The sequence below is a fragment of the Narcine bancroftii genome, chromosome 5, assembly GCF_036971445.1.
Source record: "Narcine bancroftii isolate sNarBan1 chromosome 5, sNarBan1.hap1, whole genome shotgun sequence".
NCBI classification, from domain to species: Eukaryota; Metazoa; Chordata; class Chondrichthyes; order Torpediniformes; family Narcinidae; genus Narcine; species Narcine bancroftii.
Genome location: NC_091473.1, coordinates 139,072,626 through 139,091,972, shown reverse-complemented (window position 1 = coordinate 139,091,972; position 19,347 = coordinate 139,072,626). Strand labels below are relative to the sequence as shown.

The 19,347-nt window shown below is 42.7% G+C and overlaps 1 protein-coding gene across 7 annotated transcripts in view; it reads right to left on the bottom strand.

Moving 5' to 3' along the window:
• hfm1 (helicase for meiosis 1) overlaps positions 1 to 19,347 on the bottom strand; it is a 197,843-nt gene that overhangs the window by 163,824 nt on the left and 14,672 nt on the right. For 5 of the 7 annotated variants that reach the window (XM_069939173.1, XM_069939172.1, XM_069939178.1 and 2 more), the window contains 2 exons: positions 17,291 to 17,421; positions 929 to 1,038 (listed from right to left, as the gene is read on the bottom strand). In XM_069939173.1, coding sequence (XP_069795274.1) covers positions 929 to 1,038; positions 17,291 to 17,367 — 187 coding nt within the window. In that variant the 5' untranslated portion in view covers positions 17,368 to 17,421. Of the gene's footprint in view, positions 1 to 928; positions 1,039 to 16,182; positions 16,250 to 17,290; positions 17,422 to 19,347 lie in introns of those variants that run through there. The other 2 variants (XM_069939176.1, XM_069939179.1) reach the window with 2 other exon arrangements.

Below are 19,347 nucleotides of genomic sequence, written 5' to 3'. Positions count from 1 at the left end.
CTTCATCCGCCAACACCAGATGTACATTGTCTGGCATCTGTTCCAGGAAAGTCTACTTAAACATGAGACATGGCATGTGGCCTTCTGCTAGTGCAAATATTTCATCCATCAGGGCAGATGGTGCTGTCTCCTAAGGTGCACGAGCCTGGCAGCGTGCTGTCGTCTGGACAGGCCGAGAAGTTTCTTGAGGGCTGGATATTTTCCTTCCTCCAGGGGGTCATGTATCAGGTCATCCACCCTGGCTGTGGTCTCTTGGTCTAGGGAGCTGACAACATGGGAAAACATTGTTGAGTTGGAAGTAATCTGCCTGAGGTGAAATTGCACTTCTGCTTGCCCGAACCAAGTGCGTGGGCGAAGCATCCAGAAGGTTGGCAATTTCATAGCCACTGCAGCAGCATCCATGGTGTAGAGTCCAGAATCATCTGGGCTCGTCGGGGTCACCAATTGTAGCAATAGGTACTAAGGGAAGTGAAATAAGGAGACTACACACTGTAAGTCACTTGCACTTCCAACAGTTTAAAGTCCACGCTGCGCCTTATAAGGTGTCTCATAAGTCCTGTGTCACAATGTCTGAGTACGGGAGAAGATGTGCGCGGCGGCGCCATCTTGACAGCTGCTGCAGCAGTAACAATGCAGTCAGTGCCTGTTTGCCTGTGTCGATGTGCACCACCACACATACATATTTTTAAAGAATAAACCTGTTACAAATACAAATGTTTCTTCAGTACATAGAATTCTGATCAGCTATTAATGAATGAAACAGATATTTGAACTGTATAATTGCCTGAGTTGCTTTTTACTCCAAAAAATGCAAGGTCAACAAAACAAAGCAAGATTGAAATTTTCAATCTTCAAAAAAATTACAAAAATAGCAATTCATTTTAGTAAATATGAGCAAGTTTTGAAATATTAAAAGCATATATTATACCTGATGATCTTAGCCCTTCTAGCTCTTTCTGCAATTCTTGGGCAGCTGGTATTTCAGAAATTGGTGGAGGGGGTCCTATCTGCCAACTTGTTTCTTCATTTATAAGTTTCCTACCAAAATATTAATAGTGTACAATGTTCATATTAGTATATCAAATAGATGTTTTCCTACAAATTAACAGACCTTCATCTCAATATCATGAGAAAAGGAACTATGAAGAATTAAAAGAATGTTGTCTCAGCAGTTAGCATAGCAGTTAGCGCAACACTCTTAAAATGTCAGTGAACGGGGTTCAAATCCAACACTGTAAGGATCCCTGTGTCGATGTGGATTTCCTCTGGGTGCTCTGGTTTCCTTTCACCCTTCAAAAACTTACGAGGGCTGTAGGTCAATTCAGTGTCATTGGGTGGCACAGGCTCGTGGGCTGGATGGGCCTGTAATGGTGCTATATGTCTAAATAAGTTCATCAAAAATCAGATGCTTTCATCACCCATTGTATTCAAAACTCTCACATTATGCGTCATGTAGAAATATAAAAAAAGTTATTAATGATGAGGGCTTTATGCAATTATCTGGAATTTTCCTTCAATTTATCTGCAGGCCAAACACAAGAGTTAAAGCAGAACTATGTAACTAAGCAAACATCATGGTTTACAGAACTTTCTTACTTGTGATGGTTTGGGGAGCATTAACCAACAAAGAAAATAACTGAACCAAATAACAAAATGAGAGAATGAAAGATTGCTTTCAGCAGCTCTACATCCCTTGAAGATACCTGAATGTTCCTCTAATTCTTGCTTCCTGCTCATCAGTCTATCACTGGTGATCACACCAATACCCAAACTCTGAAATTTTGTCCATAGATCTTGCCATTTCTCTTTCCTTCTTTCTTTTTTAGACTCAATGGTCAGAATTTTGAAAAGTACATAGATATCTTCAAGAATGATAATAGTTTGGGAAGTTAGAAATTCATCAGCATGAGGGATTTGAAAATAATTATGAAAATTTTAAGATTGTTTGTAGAACTCATGCAAGTTATGGAATGAGGGATTAACAGTATTTTTCTGAGGGTTAGAACACAAACAGTAGAATCTTCAATGGCCTGAGTTTGTAAATAAAATAAAAGAGATTGGTCAAAGTAAAAACACAATGCTGGAGAAACTCAGCTGGTCAAACTGTAATTTATAGAGCAAAGATAAAGATACATAACTAACACTTCAGGCTAGAGCCCTTCCTCACAGTATGTTAACCAATGTTTCAGGCTAGAGCCCTTCATTGAAGTATGCAATGTCTAGTGCAGAGTTAGGCTTTGCAGCAACAAAGGCACTGATGTAGATTTTCAAATATCAGATAAGAGAAGGTAGTGAAATGAAAATAAATGATCAGATTCCATGAATATACTTTCCAAAGCATAATTCAAGGTTGGTTCAGTTGCAGACAGTTTTCAGATAGAGTCAACTACTTTGGTCTTCCCAGCATTTAGGTCACAAATTTATCTTCAAGTACATTTTTCCAATGGGATTTATTGTTCGTGTGTAAAAGTAAAATAATGTTTCCTCATGCACTTCATTCAAATTAAAACACCAAAAAAAACCTAATTTTAGAAAATGTCCTTCAGAAGAGTTTGGAGTTTACTCTTTCCTTTATCTTTCCATCTCCACCTAAAATTGCATTTGGAAATATTACAAGCTCACCTTTCAGTTAGTGTGACTGTCATTTTAAGAATTAGTGCAAGCTGCAACCATTCATAGCTTGTGGCGAGACAGAGTGGCACCATTAAATATTGACTATAAACAAAGTGTTTCTCTGGAAGAAGAACTAAGAACAATATTTTTTTTAATTCAGGAAAAACAGATGGAGAAAGAGAATCATGTGATTGAGAAACTTAAAGAAACAGTTTTCAGTTTTGTTCAGCCAGCCATCTGATAAACACAGAGGTGGTATGACTGTGTGAAATGGACATTTCTGCTGATTCTCCTTGTCAGACAAATTACTGAACCACCGTGACCACTGTAATGGTCATTTTGATTGACCCATATCTGGGTAAAGAGAGCATGAAAATTGCTTCATTGGATCATGACCATTGTGATAGTCATTTCATCTGACCCATGCCTGGGTTTTGGAAACATCATGGAAGTCACACATTTCGTTTCCCCTACACAGGGAAGAGGGGAGTTGTAACAACCATTCGCATGAAAGAACATTTCTCTGGAAGCAACTCAACAAGGATTTGTATGTATTGGCAGTCTCATCACTCAGTCTCTCTCACCTCCTTCATGATTACTTCTGTGCATCAATTTAAAAGTCTGAGTTTGAACACAGGATTTCCAGGACAGAATTTTGGAATGACTTTGCAGAATTGTGCCTGAGCTGTAATGGTTTGGGTATCTCACACACACACACACACACACACACACACACACACACACACACACACACACACACACACACACACACACACACACACACACACACACACACACACACACACACACACACACACACACACACACACACACACACACACACACACACACACACCTAGTTGGGGTTAAGTTAGCTAAGTTTTTATATTATTAGTAATTATTAATAATTATATTGTTTTAAAAATAAGTTAATTGGTATATTTCTATTGCTGCTGGACTGCAATGTTAACAGAATTTTTTTTATTTCTTGTGCATCATCAGTTTGACCTTAATATGTATTTTTTTGAATATTGTCTACAACCGGTAACTCCCAATTAACATCTGTCATCTGTCTCTACTCATAAAACTCTAAAGTATCCATCAGCAGAATCTCATCTTTAGATCCCATTTCCTCATATTTTCTCCTAGTCTATCCTTTTATTTAGAGAGATACAGATGCCCCACTAGCCCATGCACCCAAATATAGCCTTGTGACCACTAATTAATGTAATACAGGTACATTAAAATATTTCCATCTCAGTTAATACTCTACATTTGGATTTTTAAATTTTACTTAATTAAGTATTTTAACTGCAATCGTCTGATTTTAACAAATATAATTCCATCATAAATATAGTGAGATGAAAAGGAGAAAGAAGAAAAATTCTTGTCCTCGGATATTATCATGGACATCACAACAACAAATGTTGAAAACAATGAAAGTTTAAATTATGCTTTAAAAATATTATACATTAGTTCTTTTTTTATTAAACAGTTCTCTTCCAGCTTTACAATCACCCAATGTCGTGTTGCCTTTCTGGCTTTTTGAGCATCCAAAATTTAAGGTTTCTTATTTGTTTGCTGTGTATTCAACTGCTAGGGCTCCATGCTTTGGAATTTGCACTTTAAAGCTCCTGCAGATCTCTTCCCCATTATAAGATATTAATTAAAATCTATTTCTTTCAAAATGTTTGGACTCATCTTAGCTCATTCAAATTTTGTTTGATAAATGTTCCATAGATCCCTAGAACATTATATCACAGAAACAGGCCTATTCGACCTTTCAAGTCTGGCTGAACTATTTTTGTTTTGCCTAGTCCCACTGACCTCCACCCAGTCCATAGCCCTCCATATCTCTCCCATCCATGTACCTGTCCAAATTCCTCTTAAATGTTAAAATTGGGCCCACATTCACCACTTCATCAAGGAGCTCGTTCCACACCCTCACCACTCTCTGTGTGAAGAAGTTCCCCCTCATGTTCCCCCTAAATTTTTCCCCTATATTTACTTTGTCTATCCCCCTCATAACTTTAAATACCTCTATCAAATCTTCCCTCATTCTTCTACGCTCCAAGTAACCTTTCCCTGTAACTCAATTCCTGAAATCCAGGCAACATCCTAGTGGGATGTCTTTCTGTCTTATTGATATCTTACCTGTAGTTTGGTGACCAAAACTGCACATAAAACTACAGATTTGGCCTCATCAATGTCTCAATACTTTTATTTATGAAGATCAATATGCTAAAATCTCCCTTTACAACCCTATTCACTTGTGACACCACTTTCAGGGAATTATGTATCTGTATTCACTTCCCTCTGTTCTATGGCACTCCTCAGTGTCCCACCATTCATTCTTTCTTGGTTTGTCCTTCCCAAATCAACACCTCACCCTTGTCTGCAATAAATTCCATCTGCCATTTTTCAGCCCATTTTTCCAGCTGGTTCAGATCCCTCTGCAAGCTTTGAAAACCTTCTTCGCTGTGCACCACACCCCCAATCCTAGTGCCATCTACAATCTTGTTGATCCAATTTACCGCATAATCATCCAGATCTAATAATGGTCCCAACACTAGTCCCTGAGGTCCATCACTAGTCATAGGCCTCTAGTCTGAGAGGCAATCATCCACCACTATTCTCTGGCTTCTCCCATCCACCCATTGTCAAATCCAGTTCACTATTTCACCATGAATACCTAGCACCTGAACCTTCTTGACTAACCTCCCATGCAGGACCTTGTCAATGGCCTTACTAAAGTTCATGTAGACAACATCCACAGCCTTTCCTTCATCAACTTTCCAGGTAATCTCCTCGGAAAAACTCAAAAAGATTGGTTAGACATGACCTACCACACACAAGGCCATGTTGACTATTCCTAATCTGTCCATGGCCATCCAAATAATTGTATATCCGATCTCTTAGAACTCCTTCCAATAATTTACCTACTAATGACGTCAGGCTCACTGGCCTATAATTTCCAGGGTTATTTTTGGAGCCTTTTTCAAATCCTCTGGCACCACACCCGTGCCTTAGGACATTTTAAATATTTCTGCCAAAGCCCCTGCAATTTCTACACTAGCCTCCCTCAAGGACTGAGAGAATATCTTTCCAGGTGGTTCAAATTACAATGTTAATTGTGCTATCTAAAATTAGTAAGCAGTTCTATGCTTATATTTATCTAATTTATCTTTGATTTAATGATAAACAACTGAAGAACATCTTTCCATTAACATTAACACTGCCAATAATTCATGCATGCAGAAAAATTTACCTGAAAAATGTAGAGGTGTGGTGGCACACTCTCTTGTCGCGAACCAGCCACACTTGTACCACCGCGCGGCAAGGCAGCCATGAGAAGATGGCGCCGTCAGGGATCCTCCCTGCCTCATGCTCGCAGCCCAGCGCGTGCCTTGGGCAGCCGTTATGATGTCACCACGCATGCGGTGGCCAATCTCATCTGCCCTTAAAGGGGCGCGCGCAGGATTTGAATAAAACAGTCGTTCCAGACATCCAACGTGGTGACTGTGTGTTTCTTCAGCGTAGCTTGCACTACATTGGTGACCCCAAAGAGCCCAGACGTCTTTCTGGCCTTGCAACATGGATCCAGCTGAGATCAACGCTGTTGCCATCAAACTGACCCCCTTCTGGACCCATCGCCCGCATACGTGGTACAGGCAGGCGGAGGTGCAGTTTCACCTCAGGAACATTTTCACAGATGCCACGATGTTTACCACGTTATGAGTGTGCTGAACAAGGAGACGGTAGCCAGTGTGGATCATCTCATCCACAACCCACCAGCCAAGGGTAAATACCCTGCCCTCAAGAACCTTCTCCTGGTCACGTTCGATCTCTTCCCACAACAGCGTGCCTCCAGACTCCTGCATCTGAACAGGTTAGGAGATCGAACACCATCGGCCCTCATGGATGACATGCTGGCGTTGGCAGAAGATCACAATCCCTGCTTCTTGTTCCGCCAGATCTTCCTGGAGCAGATGCCCAAGGATATTCAGCTCCTACTGGCGGATGAGAACTTTACAGACCCAATGTGAGTCGCAGTCCAGGCAGACACCCTCTGGCGCATCAAGAGGGAGAACGAGGCTGCCCTCAGCCAATTCACTCGCCCAGGGACCAGCCGGCCGCAGCCCCCCAGTACAAGACGGAGGAGCACCATCCCACCTGGTGTCTTTACCATCAACACTGGGGGGCACAAGCTCGTAGGTGCAAGCAATTGTGCAACTTCCAGGGAAATGACCCGGCCAGCCGCCATTGATGGCTGCGACGGCTGGCCATGTGAACAGCTTCCTGCATGTAACCGATAAGTCCACCGGCCTGCGTTTCCTGGTGGACACCAGAGTGGAGCTGACCATCCTTCCCCCAACCACCCCAAGACATGTACCTGAGCTTGTGGTCCAACCCTTTGGGCGGCCAACAGGTCTGCCATCAAAACCTTCGGCACCTGCAGGGCGCAGATCCAGATCAGAAAGAATAAATTCCACTGGAGGTTTGTGCTGGCCTTGGTGGGTACTGCACTGTTGGAAGCTGACTTCCTCAGAGCACACGGCCAACATGAAGGGCAAAAGGCTGGTCAACACCCGCATGTTCCGCTCGGTTAGCCTAGATGGCACGAACGCCTTCAAGACCGAAATCGTCGCCATCGCTGCTCCCAGGGATGAGTATTCCAGGATACTTGATGAGTTCCACTCCATCCTGAAGCCCCGGTTCAGCATCACCTTGCCCTAGCACGGGGTAAACCACCACATCTCCACGCAAGGCCCCCACTGCATGCCAAGGCCCGCGACTTCCACCCGAGAAGCTGCTGCTAGCCAAGGAGTTCTCTCACCTGCAGTTGTTGGGTATCGCTCGCCACTTGGACAGCCCCTGGGCATCCCCTCTTCACATGGTCCCCAAACCCTCCAGGGGCTTGGATTATCGATGCCCAAATGACGTGACTATGCCAGAGAGGTACTCAATTCCCCATATTCGAGACTTTATGGCCAATCTCCACGGCACCCAGGTCTTCTCGAAAGTTGATCTGGTGCAGGGCTATCACCAGATTCCAGCCCATCTTGAGGACATCGGTAAGACGGCGATCATAACTCCCTTCGGCCTTTTAGGGTTCAAGAACGCAGCCTAGACTTTTCAGCGCCGCATGGAAGCAGTGGGTAGGGATTTAGACTTTGTGTTTATTTACCTCAATGATACCCTGATCGCCAGCCGCGACCACGAGGAGCACACGGCTCATCTCCGCATCCTGTTTGCCCACCTGGCGGAATTTAGCCTCACAGTCAACGGGGTCAAGTGCCAGTTCAGCAGACAGACGCTGCAGTTCCAAGGGCACACCATCTCAGCAGCAGGATCCACCCCGGTGCCAGAGAAAGTCGTGGCCATTCAGCAGTTCCCCAAACCCACCACCCTCAAGGGCCTGCAATAATTCATAAGAATGGTAATTTTTTTATCATCGTTTCATCCCCGACGTCGCCCACATCATGTGACCATTTTTCGCTTTGATTGGCGCCAAAAATAAGGTTCTGGTCTGGTCAGAGGAGGCAGAGAGCGCTTTCACGGCAACAAAGGACACCCTAGCTGCACCTGCACCCGAAGGCACACACTGCACTCTCACTAGACGCTTCAGCCACGGTGATAGAGGACGTACTCGAACAGTGGGTTGATGGACAGTAGCACCTGCTGGCCTTTTACAGCAGGCACCTTCGCCCACTGGTGCTCAAGTACAGAGCTTTCAACCGGGAGCTTCTGGTGCTGTACCTGGCCATTCGGCACTTCTGGTATTTCCTGGAGGGAAGGCCATTCACGGTATTCACGGACCACAATCCCCTCACACAGGCTCTCGTGATGGCCAAGGATCCGTGGTCAGCCCGCCAGCAACATCATCACTCCTACGTGTTGGAGTTCACCACCGACATCCAGTACAAAGCAGGTAGAGACAATGTCATGGTGGATGCACTCTCCCAACCGTCAATTAACTCCCTCACACCCAGCCTAAACTACACCCAACTGGCGCAAGCACAGAGGGAGGACGCAGAAACGCAGGCCCTCAGGACCACCATTTCAGGGCTCAACCTCCAGGACATTCAGTTGCTGAGCAGCCAGACATGCTGCTCTGCTTCGTCTCCACAGGTTCATCATGCCCAGTAGTCCCACCACATTGGAGGTCATGGGCTTTCAGCTTAGTCCATGACCTGACCCACTCCTCGGTGAAGACATCGGTGCGTATGGTGGTGCAGCAGTTCATATGGCATGGGCTCAAGAAGGAAGTGGCCGAGATGGCGAAGAGCTGCACCAAGTGCCAAGCCTCCAAGGTCCACCGGCATACGGCATACGCAGGCCCCAATCCAGTAGCTTGACCCGGCAGTTAGGAGATTCCAACACATCCATGTCGACATCGTGGGCCCCCTGCCGGTGTCCAGGGAGGCATGCTACCTGCTCACAGTGGTCGACCGGACCATGAGATGGCAGGAAGCCATTCCCATCAAGGAGCCTTCTGCTGAGACATGCGCCAGAAATCTAGTCAGCCACTGGATCGCAAGGTTCAGAGTTCTGGCGCACATCGCCAGCGACAGAGGTGCCCAGTTCACCTCTGCCCTCTAGTCTCAACTGGCGAGCCTCCTGGGGGGTTTAAACTCCATGACACCACAGCCTACCACCCGCAAGCAAATGGTTTGGTGGAGAGATTCCATCGCCACCTGAAGTTAGCCCTCATGGCTCGCCTCTCAGGCCCTGGTTGGGCAGACAAACTACCCTGGGTCCTCCTTGGCATCTGAACAGCTCCCAAGGAGGACATACAGGTGCTATCTGCAGAGCTGTTATTGAGCGTGCCACTCTCTTTACCCGGCGAGTTCTTCAGCCCAGAACCCAGCTCTACATCCGAGCACACGAACCTGTTAGCGGATCTCCATAGCAAGCTCTCCTCACTCCCTCCTCCCACTGCCCACGTATCACAGCACACGACTGGCCCATCTTCCCAAAGAGCTGGACTCGGTGGAATTCATCTTTGTTTGGCGTGGACCTCACACGGCACCTTTGCACCGCCTGTACAAGGTCCTCCAGCGGTCTGGCAAGACTTTTACTCAGGACATATCGGGGACAAATGAACTGTTCACCGTGAACCGCCTGAAGGCGGCACACTTGGACCTATTGCTGCTGGTGCAAACGATTATGCCCAAGCAGTGGGACGTGCAAGCCGGTTCTGGGGGGGGGGGGGGGTGTTGTGTGGCCGCGCATTCTCTTGTGGTGATCCAGCCCCACTTGTACCACCGTGTGGCGGGGCAGCCATGAGAAGATGGTGCCATCAGAGGTTCTCCCTGCCTCGTGCTTTCAGCCAGCACGCGCTTTGGGCAGCCGTTATGATGTCACTGAACTCATGCTGCCCTTAAAGGGGCACACGCGGGATTTGAATAAAACAGTCATTGCAGACGTCCTACGTGGTGGCTGTGTGTTTCTTCAGCGTAGCTTGTGCTACAGAGGCTCACAAGTCATTCAAAGACTTAGATTTAAATATAACTTGACATTATAGAAACATTCCAGAGCTTCATGTAATATCAGTCATTTAGAAGCGATGCTAATTTTAGTAATGTAGGAAAATATAGCAAAAAGAATTTTCAACAGCTGTCAACATGACTGGAACAATGAAAATGAAGACATTTTAACTATATATGAAATACATCCCAATGAATGTGTGCAGAAAAAACTGTATAAATATAGAGCGGACCCTTACGTTCAAGTTTATTGACATCTGATTGTACATATCATGTATATACAACCTGATGAAACAGTTTATCTCCTGACCATAATGCATGCATACACACACATGCAGAACACCCTGTGCACAAATGACATTTATAGTAAGTGATCCAAAGTAAATGTATATTTTTAAAAAATACTGGTTTCTTGGATTGATCGATAGTCTCTCTGCCTGGGGGAAGAAGTGGTTTCCCTGTCTGGCAGTGCTGTTTTTTATGCTCTTGTTCCTCATCCTTGAAGGTTGTGTCTCAAAAATACTGCAGGCTGGATGGTAAGGGTTTTCAATAATTCTCTATGCCTTCTTTGAACACTGCTCCCTGAAGATAATGTTGATAGAGAGAAGGGAAACCCCAAAGATCCTCTCAGCAGTTTTAATTACTCTCCATACTGACCTCCTATCTGATACTTTGCAGCTACCATACCACATAATGATGCAACCAGCCAGGAAACTCTTTATTGTGTTCCTGTAGAACTTTGTTAGGATGGTGGCTGGTAGCCTTGCCCTCCTCAATCTCCTGAGGAAGTGTAGGCAATGCTGTGCCTCCTGAGTAATAAAGAGATGTGGATCCAGGATAGGTCATCCTTTAAATAGATACCAAGGAACTTCTCCCTATGACCAAGTCCTGTTCACAATAATCTCCTTTGCTTCTCCACGTGGAAACTCAGGTTGATGCTCTTGCATCACTGTACAAGTCTTTTTTTTTCCTTTAAAAATATTATTATTGAATTTAACATAAATCCTACATATAAAGTCTTCTAACATAACAAATAACTGGTCATATCATATACATCTTACAAATTAATATAAATGTAAATCAAAAAACCTATCCATATTTGTTATTTAACAATATTTCTTAAAAATAATTCTGGATAGACAATCTCTTTGTTGTTTATGTACTCTCACAATTAAGATTCAGAGACGTGATGCTTTCTCATCCTTTTCTTCTATTCGACTAACATAGCTACTGACACACATGGGGTTATATATATGGAAGGATGGCATCATGATGTGGGCATCATAATGTCCAGCAGAGGGCAGGCTTATATTGAACACTCTTTCCCCCCACCCCCCACCACCACTGTGCAGTAAATGCTGACTGGGCCCCTTCAAACTAATAAGATTACATTGGGCCCAAAACTACAAGTGAGAATTAGAATACATCTCATGAGTAATTATAATTATAAAAGGCAAAAGTATTTAATAATAATCATGGCACATAGTCCTTAAAGCGTTCAGGTGGTCTTCTTTCTCTTTTGAACCGGCTCGACATGCTTTGCTGTGTCAGTCTTTGCTCAGGACCCGTAGTTAATCGGGTCAACAGTTGAGTCGGCGGCGACTGTCCGCCTTCGCTGACCTTAGACAGCGACTGCCCATCTTTGTTGCCCTCCTGGCTGCGTGTCTCAGTTACTGGACTCCTCACCAGACAGCTCTGCTCTGCAAACATCTCTGCGCCCTTCTGCGATTCGGCCTGAAGGGTAGGATGGTCAGGGCAGGCCACGACAGGTCTGGTTCCACCACCTCCAGTTCATGAGTCAGTTCATTGACCTTAGTGTCAGTCAATGCTCGTAATTGGTCAATGTGTCACTTCCACAATCAGTCCCCGACTAGAACAGAGTATGAGCTTGGGCTCAATTTTTGTAAGATTACTCCTACTACTCATGGATCTTTATATTGTCTATAATCTTGTTCTAGGTGACGTTTGCGGCAATATTTTTTGCAATCAGAGACCCAGATCTGGATGAACTGTGGACAACCTGGTCCGCGGGTTACTGCCAAAGATTAGTTCTGCTGGGGTGCGTTTTGTGGTAGAATGCGGTGTTTTTCTGTATCCCAATAAAAAATCTGTGATTTTGTGTGTCCAGGAGGCATTTAGAAGTTTCATGGCTTTAAATTGCTTTTTTGAATGTGTGAATGAATATTTGGGAATGTTTTTGGAAGATAAATTGGTAAACTCAGAGAAGGTTACATACATACACACTTTAAAACATCTTATTTGAAAAATAATGAAGAATTCATATTCAGTGACCTTACAGAAACTAAAGAGAATGCTATGGACATTGCACAAGTAGGTGCTAATTGAAATGATGTCACGAAATGAATAGACTATTGTCTTGGAAGAGCAACCAGAGTCAGATTGTCTGTTTTGGACCTTTTTGCAAGGCTCTTGACCTCTCTGCAAAGTACCCACTCAAAGGTCATTGAGAGGTGCTTGTTTACCTAATACAACAGATGGGGGCAGAAGACTAACTCCTATTGTTTGCTGGAGAAGGTCAGGGGGTTTTGGAAGTGGGAGAGAAAAGGACATGCTGTTGGGGGTTTTGAATCTCAGATGGAGGGAGAGACAGCTGTAACAAGCCAGGAGAAGCTTGTTGGAAATGAAACAGAAAAGCTCCAGAGTGGCGGATAGCTGGAAGAGCTATCTGTCTGATGTTTCTCTTGGAATAAGGGAACAGAAAAGAACTCTAGTAGCCTGAAAGAAAGAGGTTATCATCTGGAGAACCCTGCTGGGACAAGTTTCATCAGCAAGACATTGAGGTGACTCATGGTGGTACCTCAGTTGTGGAAATCCTGGAACTATACATCTCTCTCTGCAAACCCTATGAGAACCTTCCTGAGCGGTAACCATTTACCTTTCGAGCACCAAAGCCTGGTGAATTTTATACATGTTAAATTCTGTCCACAGTATAAGAATTGCCTGCAACCAGTGAACTTGAAAGAATGAGAAGTGAGATTCAACTGTGAACCAAAGAACATTTCTTAAATTTACACACACATTACATACACCTGCACTTAGAATTAGAAGAGGGTTAAGTTGGGTTAGTTAATAGTGATAAGTTAAAGTTTTCATGTTTAAAGGTAAACAAAAGTTGTTTTTAATTAAGTAACTATTTGTCGTGGTGAATACCTATTGCTGCTGGGTTTTGGGATCCTTTGGGATCGTAACAAATGTTTGTACTTCGTTCTGCCTCCCCATTAGTACTTGGGTGATAGGGTGCTGACAAAATATGTCTGATATTGTTGTCGCGCATAAATTTTTTAAAATGTTCAGATATAAATTGAGGCCCATTGTCTGTAACTAATTCATGAGGCAATCCATAAGTGGCAAAGATAGCTCATAGACAGTCAATCGTGGGATCTGCTTTGGTATTTTTCAGCTCTGAAACTACTGGCCATTTGGAGTGTGGGTCCACAGCTATTAGGAAAGTTTCACCCATGAATGGACCAGTGAAGTCTACATGAATCCGATGCCAGGGTTTGGATGGCCTTTTCCATGGGTTAACTTCAGCTTGCGGCATTTTTGGCTGCATTGACTGACATACTTTTCATTCGCTTACTGTTGTTTCAATGCCTTTGTCTATGGAGGGCCGCCAGACATGCATCCGGGCTAGTGCCTTCATTCATACCATTCCCGGATAGTTGTGATGTAGTTCTGATAACATGGTCGTTTGCCACTTGGCTGGAATAATTGCACGGGTACCCCATAGTAAACATCCTTCTTCGACTGATAGTTCATGGCGGCATGTATGGTAAGGTTTTAGATCTTCTGGAATGACTTCAGATTCAGGCCACCCATTAAGGGTAAAGTATAGGATCTTGCTTAATGTTGCCTCTTTCTGGGTTTTCTTTGCGATCATCTGCGCTGTAATGGGCAGTTGTTGAATTTGTTCCTACTTGATGGCTGCTGTCTCTGCTGTCTGTTTAATCATTTTTTCTAGTTGTTGTCTCGGGTAGCGGAATGTATGATAAGGCATCTGCATGGCTGTTGAACGTTCCTGGTTTAAGTTTTATATCATAGTTATACGCCACTAGTAGCATGGCCCATCTTTGAATTCTTGCTGCATCTAATACTGGTGTACATTTGTGTGGCCCCAGGATTAAACTAAGAGACTTGTTGTCTGTGATCAGGGTGAATTTTTTTTCTGTAAAGACTCTGGTGGAATTTCTTTTTTAATATTTTTTTAAACGCCAAAAATTATTGCCAATCCTTTTTCTAGTTGGGCCCCTGCTCATAATCTGTTCTAGTGGGGGACAGATTGTGGAAGCGACACAGTGACCAATTACGAGCATTGACTGGCACTAAGGTCATGAACTGGAGGTGATGGAACCAGACCTGCCGTGGGCTGCCCCGACCATTCCATCCTCGTCACACTCACCCACACTCACACAATTAAAACTCGGAGACGTGATGCTTTCTCATCCCTTAGACTAAGATAGCTACTGACACACAGGGTTATACATATGGAAGGGTAACATCATGATGTGGGCATCATAATGTCTAGCAGAGGGCAGTCTTATACCCAACACCCTTGGTCAAATCAAAGGGTAAATTCTGTAATTTAATATGATCCATGACCACCATAATTAAACCCATATTTAACAAGTTAATCTAAAAAAAAGAAAAAAAGAAAAAATTAAATCTAATCTATCCCTTCCCTCTAATCAAGGTTGCCTTGTAGTAAAGGATGTAAAGATATGGTAACTAGACAGAGACTCACCAGAGCATCCAAACTTTTTAAATCTTCTAATCATGATCGTAATCTATGAAAGGGCCCCAGATCTTTTCAAATTGAAACTTTCTATCTATAATGTCGTATCTAATTTTCTCCAAGCTTAAATAGGACATTACATCATGTAACCACTGTGTATGAGTAAGTGAAGAGTCATCCTTCCATTTCATTAAAATTGCTATCACATAATAAAAGCCAAAATTTTTTCCTGCGGTCTGGTTCATGAGAAAAACTAAACAAGCCAATTAAAGGGCATGGTTTTATTTTAATCTTAAAAATCATTGATAAAGTTTGGAAAACGTTTCCTCAAAATCTTCCTAAATTGGAGCACCTCAACCCTTTCAATCTCCTCTTTATAAGCCGACTCAGCATTGTTGCCGATGAGGCCAACTGCCATTATGTCAATCATAAAGTTGATAACTCTGTTGGAGCTAAACCTGCCAGTATAATCATGAGTCAGCAGTGCGAAGAGTAGAGGGCGGAGCATGCAGCCTTGAGGTGCGCCAGTGCTCAGTGAGATGGAACTTGAGGTTTTGTTGATAACCCAGACAGACTGTAGTCTTTCAATCAAAAATTCCAGGATCCAGTTGCAGAGAGGGGCACTGAATGCCAGTGAGGACAATTTATCCACCATGGTTGAATGCCCAGGTGAAGTCAATGAACAACATCCAAGCGTATGAAGCATCGTTCTCTAGGTGAGTCAAGACAAAGTGGAGGATCCGAAGTATTTCACCATCTGTAGATCGGTTTGATCACCTCGTCGCTGGTAGGTGCATTTGATGAGCTCCATTGTTAAAGAGCAACTGAGGTTGCTTGAAAACAAGCTTAAATACAGCTGCAAAAACAAATTTTAATCACTTTTCAAAGTGTGAGAACTACATTACAGCAAGAAGCACCTCCCATAAGCAGCTAGTTTCTCCCCAAGAATCTTCCTTGTGGTTCACAGGTTGCATATTTATATAGATACAGTTCTATATTTATATAGAACTTGTGGTTCACAGGTTGCATATTTATATAGATACAGTTCTATATTTATATAGAACTTGTGGTTCACAGGTTGCATATTTATATAGATACAGTTCCAGTTTTCCAGAACATTTGAATAGACTTCTCCATATATGTTTCTTAGAATTATCTTGGGATTCATTACACTGAGTCAAATCCCTTGGTTAATAGTCTTTCACTGTCTTTGCCAAATATGGAGTTGATGTTGTTCTTCATAATCAGCTACAACCTTGCTGAATATCAAAACATACCATGGAATGTTCTCTGTCATATTATTTTGATTACTACTTTAAAACTTACATTCTTATCATTAACAGTTGCTCAAAGCACTTCATGATCGTGGAGGTCATTGCAACTGGTTGGTAATCATTTAATCCCACTGTCGTTGCTCTTTTGGGTAACAGGATGATGGTGGCTGTCTTGACTCCTGCACAGACAATGGATTGCTGAAGTGAGAGATTGAAGATGTTTATTGGAACCTCAATCAGTTCATTCTCACAGTCTGTCAGCACCCGACCATGTAGCACCTGGACCTTCCGCTTTGTGTAGTTTCACCTTGGATAGGATCCTCCTCACCTCAGCTGTGGCTATGCAGGGTGCCTGTTCCTTGGGGAGGGGGCTTTGTTTGGCATTGTGTTGTTTTCCACATCAAACTGTGAGTAGAAGGTGTTCAGCCCGTCAGGAAGGAAGGCATTATTATTATTGACCTGCATGGTTGACTTGTGGTCCATTATGGTTTTAATACCTTGACACATGCACCTCATGTCAGCAGTGTTGCACAGAAGACCATGGATCTTCTGTGTGTATCCTCATTTTACTTTCCTGATTGACCAGGAGAGTTCAGCCCTTGCTGTTCTTCGTGCCATCTTATTGCTGACCTGAAAGCAGCATCCAAAGCTCTGAGGAGTACACGGACCTCCATCTCTCAGTTTCTGGCTCACCCTGGCTACGTAGTGTTTGGTCACCATGCCATCCTCCATGAACTTGCCTATGTCACTGGTAGCTCTTCTGTCACTGTATTTGACGATGATGTGCTCATTGTCGGAGGTTGCCTAGTAGGGTTAATTATTTCCTATTCCTATTTTAAAGTATCCCAACATAAAAATACACAGTATATTCATGTGTCTCAGTTGAAAATACTGGTTTAACATGCTACAGGCAGGAGAGGGAGAGGATCAATTGAGATCATTCACAGTGCAAACTTGACTGGCTTTGGTGAGTTGTCAGGTCAATATTTATCATGTCTCACTGCAAGCTATGGTATATTCTATGTCTCAGCACATACTTAAAATGAACAAATAACAGCTGAAGCAGGACATTCAAAGTAATATGGGTCTTTGGCATATTTGATCTGTAGACAGCATATGCCAAGATAAAGAACTTTTGTGAGGTAAAACAGAGTACGTACTTGTTTCTTGGTGAATATCTTTCAAAAAACAAAGAATCCAGGGGCAGTAAAAAATCTTCCTCAAATTCAAGCGTCATGCTTGCAAAATCACTTCCTCTTCACTAAATAGAAGCAAAATTCATCATTACAACCTGTAAACAGAAAAAAAATGCAATTACAGATCATTGAAAAGGACAAATTACAAATTAATATTTTAGATTAGAGGTCCACCTTCATTTTTTCTCTGCTAATGGGATTGTATTTACTGTTTCATATTCATTATATTAATTTCCTGCTATCTGGATTTTTGCTTTTTTTTTTCATCTGAACCATTTAAAACTAGGAAGGTGTAATTTTCCCAACAAATAAATAGCATGGCATCTGTTAAGAAAATAATAATAATAATTGAATATTTTTATGCTATTTAATCAAAAATCCAGAGACCAAGATTTCAAAATTTACTAGAGTGAGGAACAGAATTCTCTAAATGAATTTGGGTAAGGAATGTCATAAAAACTGCAGATAAGGATACTACTGCTCCTTTTTGGTCTGACTGGGTAGACAGAGTGGTGCAGGTGTTTGATCTGTTTGTCTTCATTAGGCATGATTCAACTATACAAAACATTAGTGAGGCCACATTAAAGACTACCGTGAATATACATTAAGAGGGTCCACTTGAAAATATGTTCATAAATGTATTATTTCTCTGAATTACGAGCAGTTTCAGAGTAAATGACTAACTGTAAGACAATTATAGCAATACAAATGGTCATATACCGATGACACCGTCAACAAAGGTACCAAGCTGGTCATGGTCTGGGAGTTGGTGGGGGGAGGGGGGGGGCAAGTGTGTATATGAACATTTGTTAATATGTGTTTTGGTTTTTCTGTTAAAAATAATGTACATTTGTATAATGGGAATGGATGTTTTTGATGCTCAATAAATATATTTTGAAAAAATTAAAGGCTACTGTGTACAGTTCTGGTCACCTATTTATAGGAAGGAGACCAATAGGTTGGAAGTGGAGCAAAGGAGATTCACAAGAGGGCCTGAGTTACAGGGAGAGGGAGAGGTAAAATAGTTAAAAAAAAACAATGCTGGAGAAACTCACCAGGTCAAACAGTGTATTTTATAGAGCAAAGATAAAGATACATAACCACCATTTCTGGCTTGAGCCCTTTATCAAGGTATGGATAAAATGTAGACAGATGTCTGAATAAAATGGTGGAGGGTGGGGAATAGGAGGGGCAGCGTAAGGACCACAGTACCACAGGCAGAAAGTAATAGGTGGATCAGGGAGGTAGGACACACTAGCAAACAATGGAAGGGGGTGGAGAGCTGGAGGAAGGAAAACAGAGATATGGAGAAGAGAGTGAAAGAACAGTGAATAGCTAGTATAAAACGAAGAAGTCAATGTAAATGATATCTGGCTGGAGAATGCGGAGTCGGAAATTTACAGGTGGTCTTGTTTTGACAGTACATGAGGCCATGGATAAACATGTCAACATGGGGTGGGGTGTATAATTGAAATGGTTGGCCAATGGGAGATCCCGGTCACTGATGCAGACTGAGTGATACTATTCAGTGAAACAATTTCCCAGTCTGCATCTAATCTCTTTTTTTTCCCCAAACTTTATTTAGAGATAGGAAAAACATAACATACAGTCTAGTAATAATCAAAAATTAATTTTACAAAGATATATATATATATATATATATATATATATATATTGTAAGGTAAAAACATCATGAGATGGGACCGGAGAAGGAGTCACCCAGTACTAAGGAGTAACAGAATGCAGATGTGACCTTGACCACTCAAGATAAGCTTTGCACTAACAAGAATGATGAGCAGCAGACTAACAGAGAAGGGTAGCAACAGCTAATTCATTGGACAATGTAATGGTATGATCATTTACTAAGTGCGTGTCCTGAGGTATAAAAAAACACCACTTGCTGATATCGGGAGAATGCGCCTTCTCCAACTAAAACTGTTAGTTGCAAGTGTTACAATCCGGTAATAAAGAACAAAGAACCTTGATTTCGACTCAGTCTGGTGTCTGACTCACTCATTCAT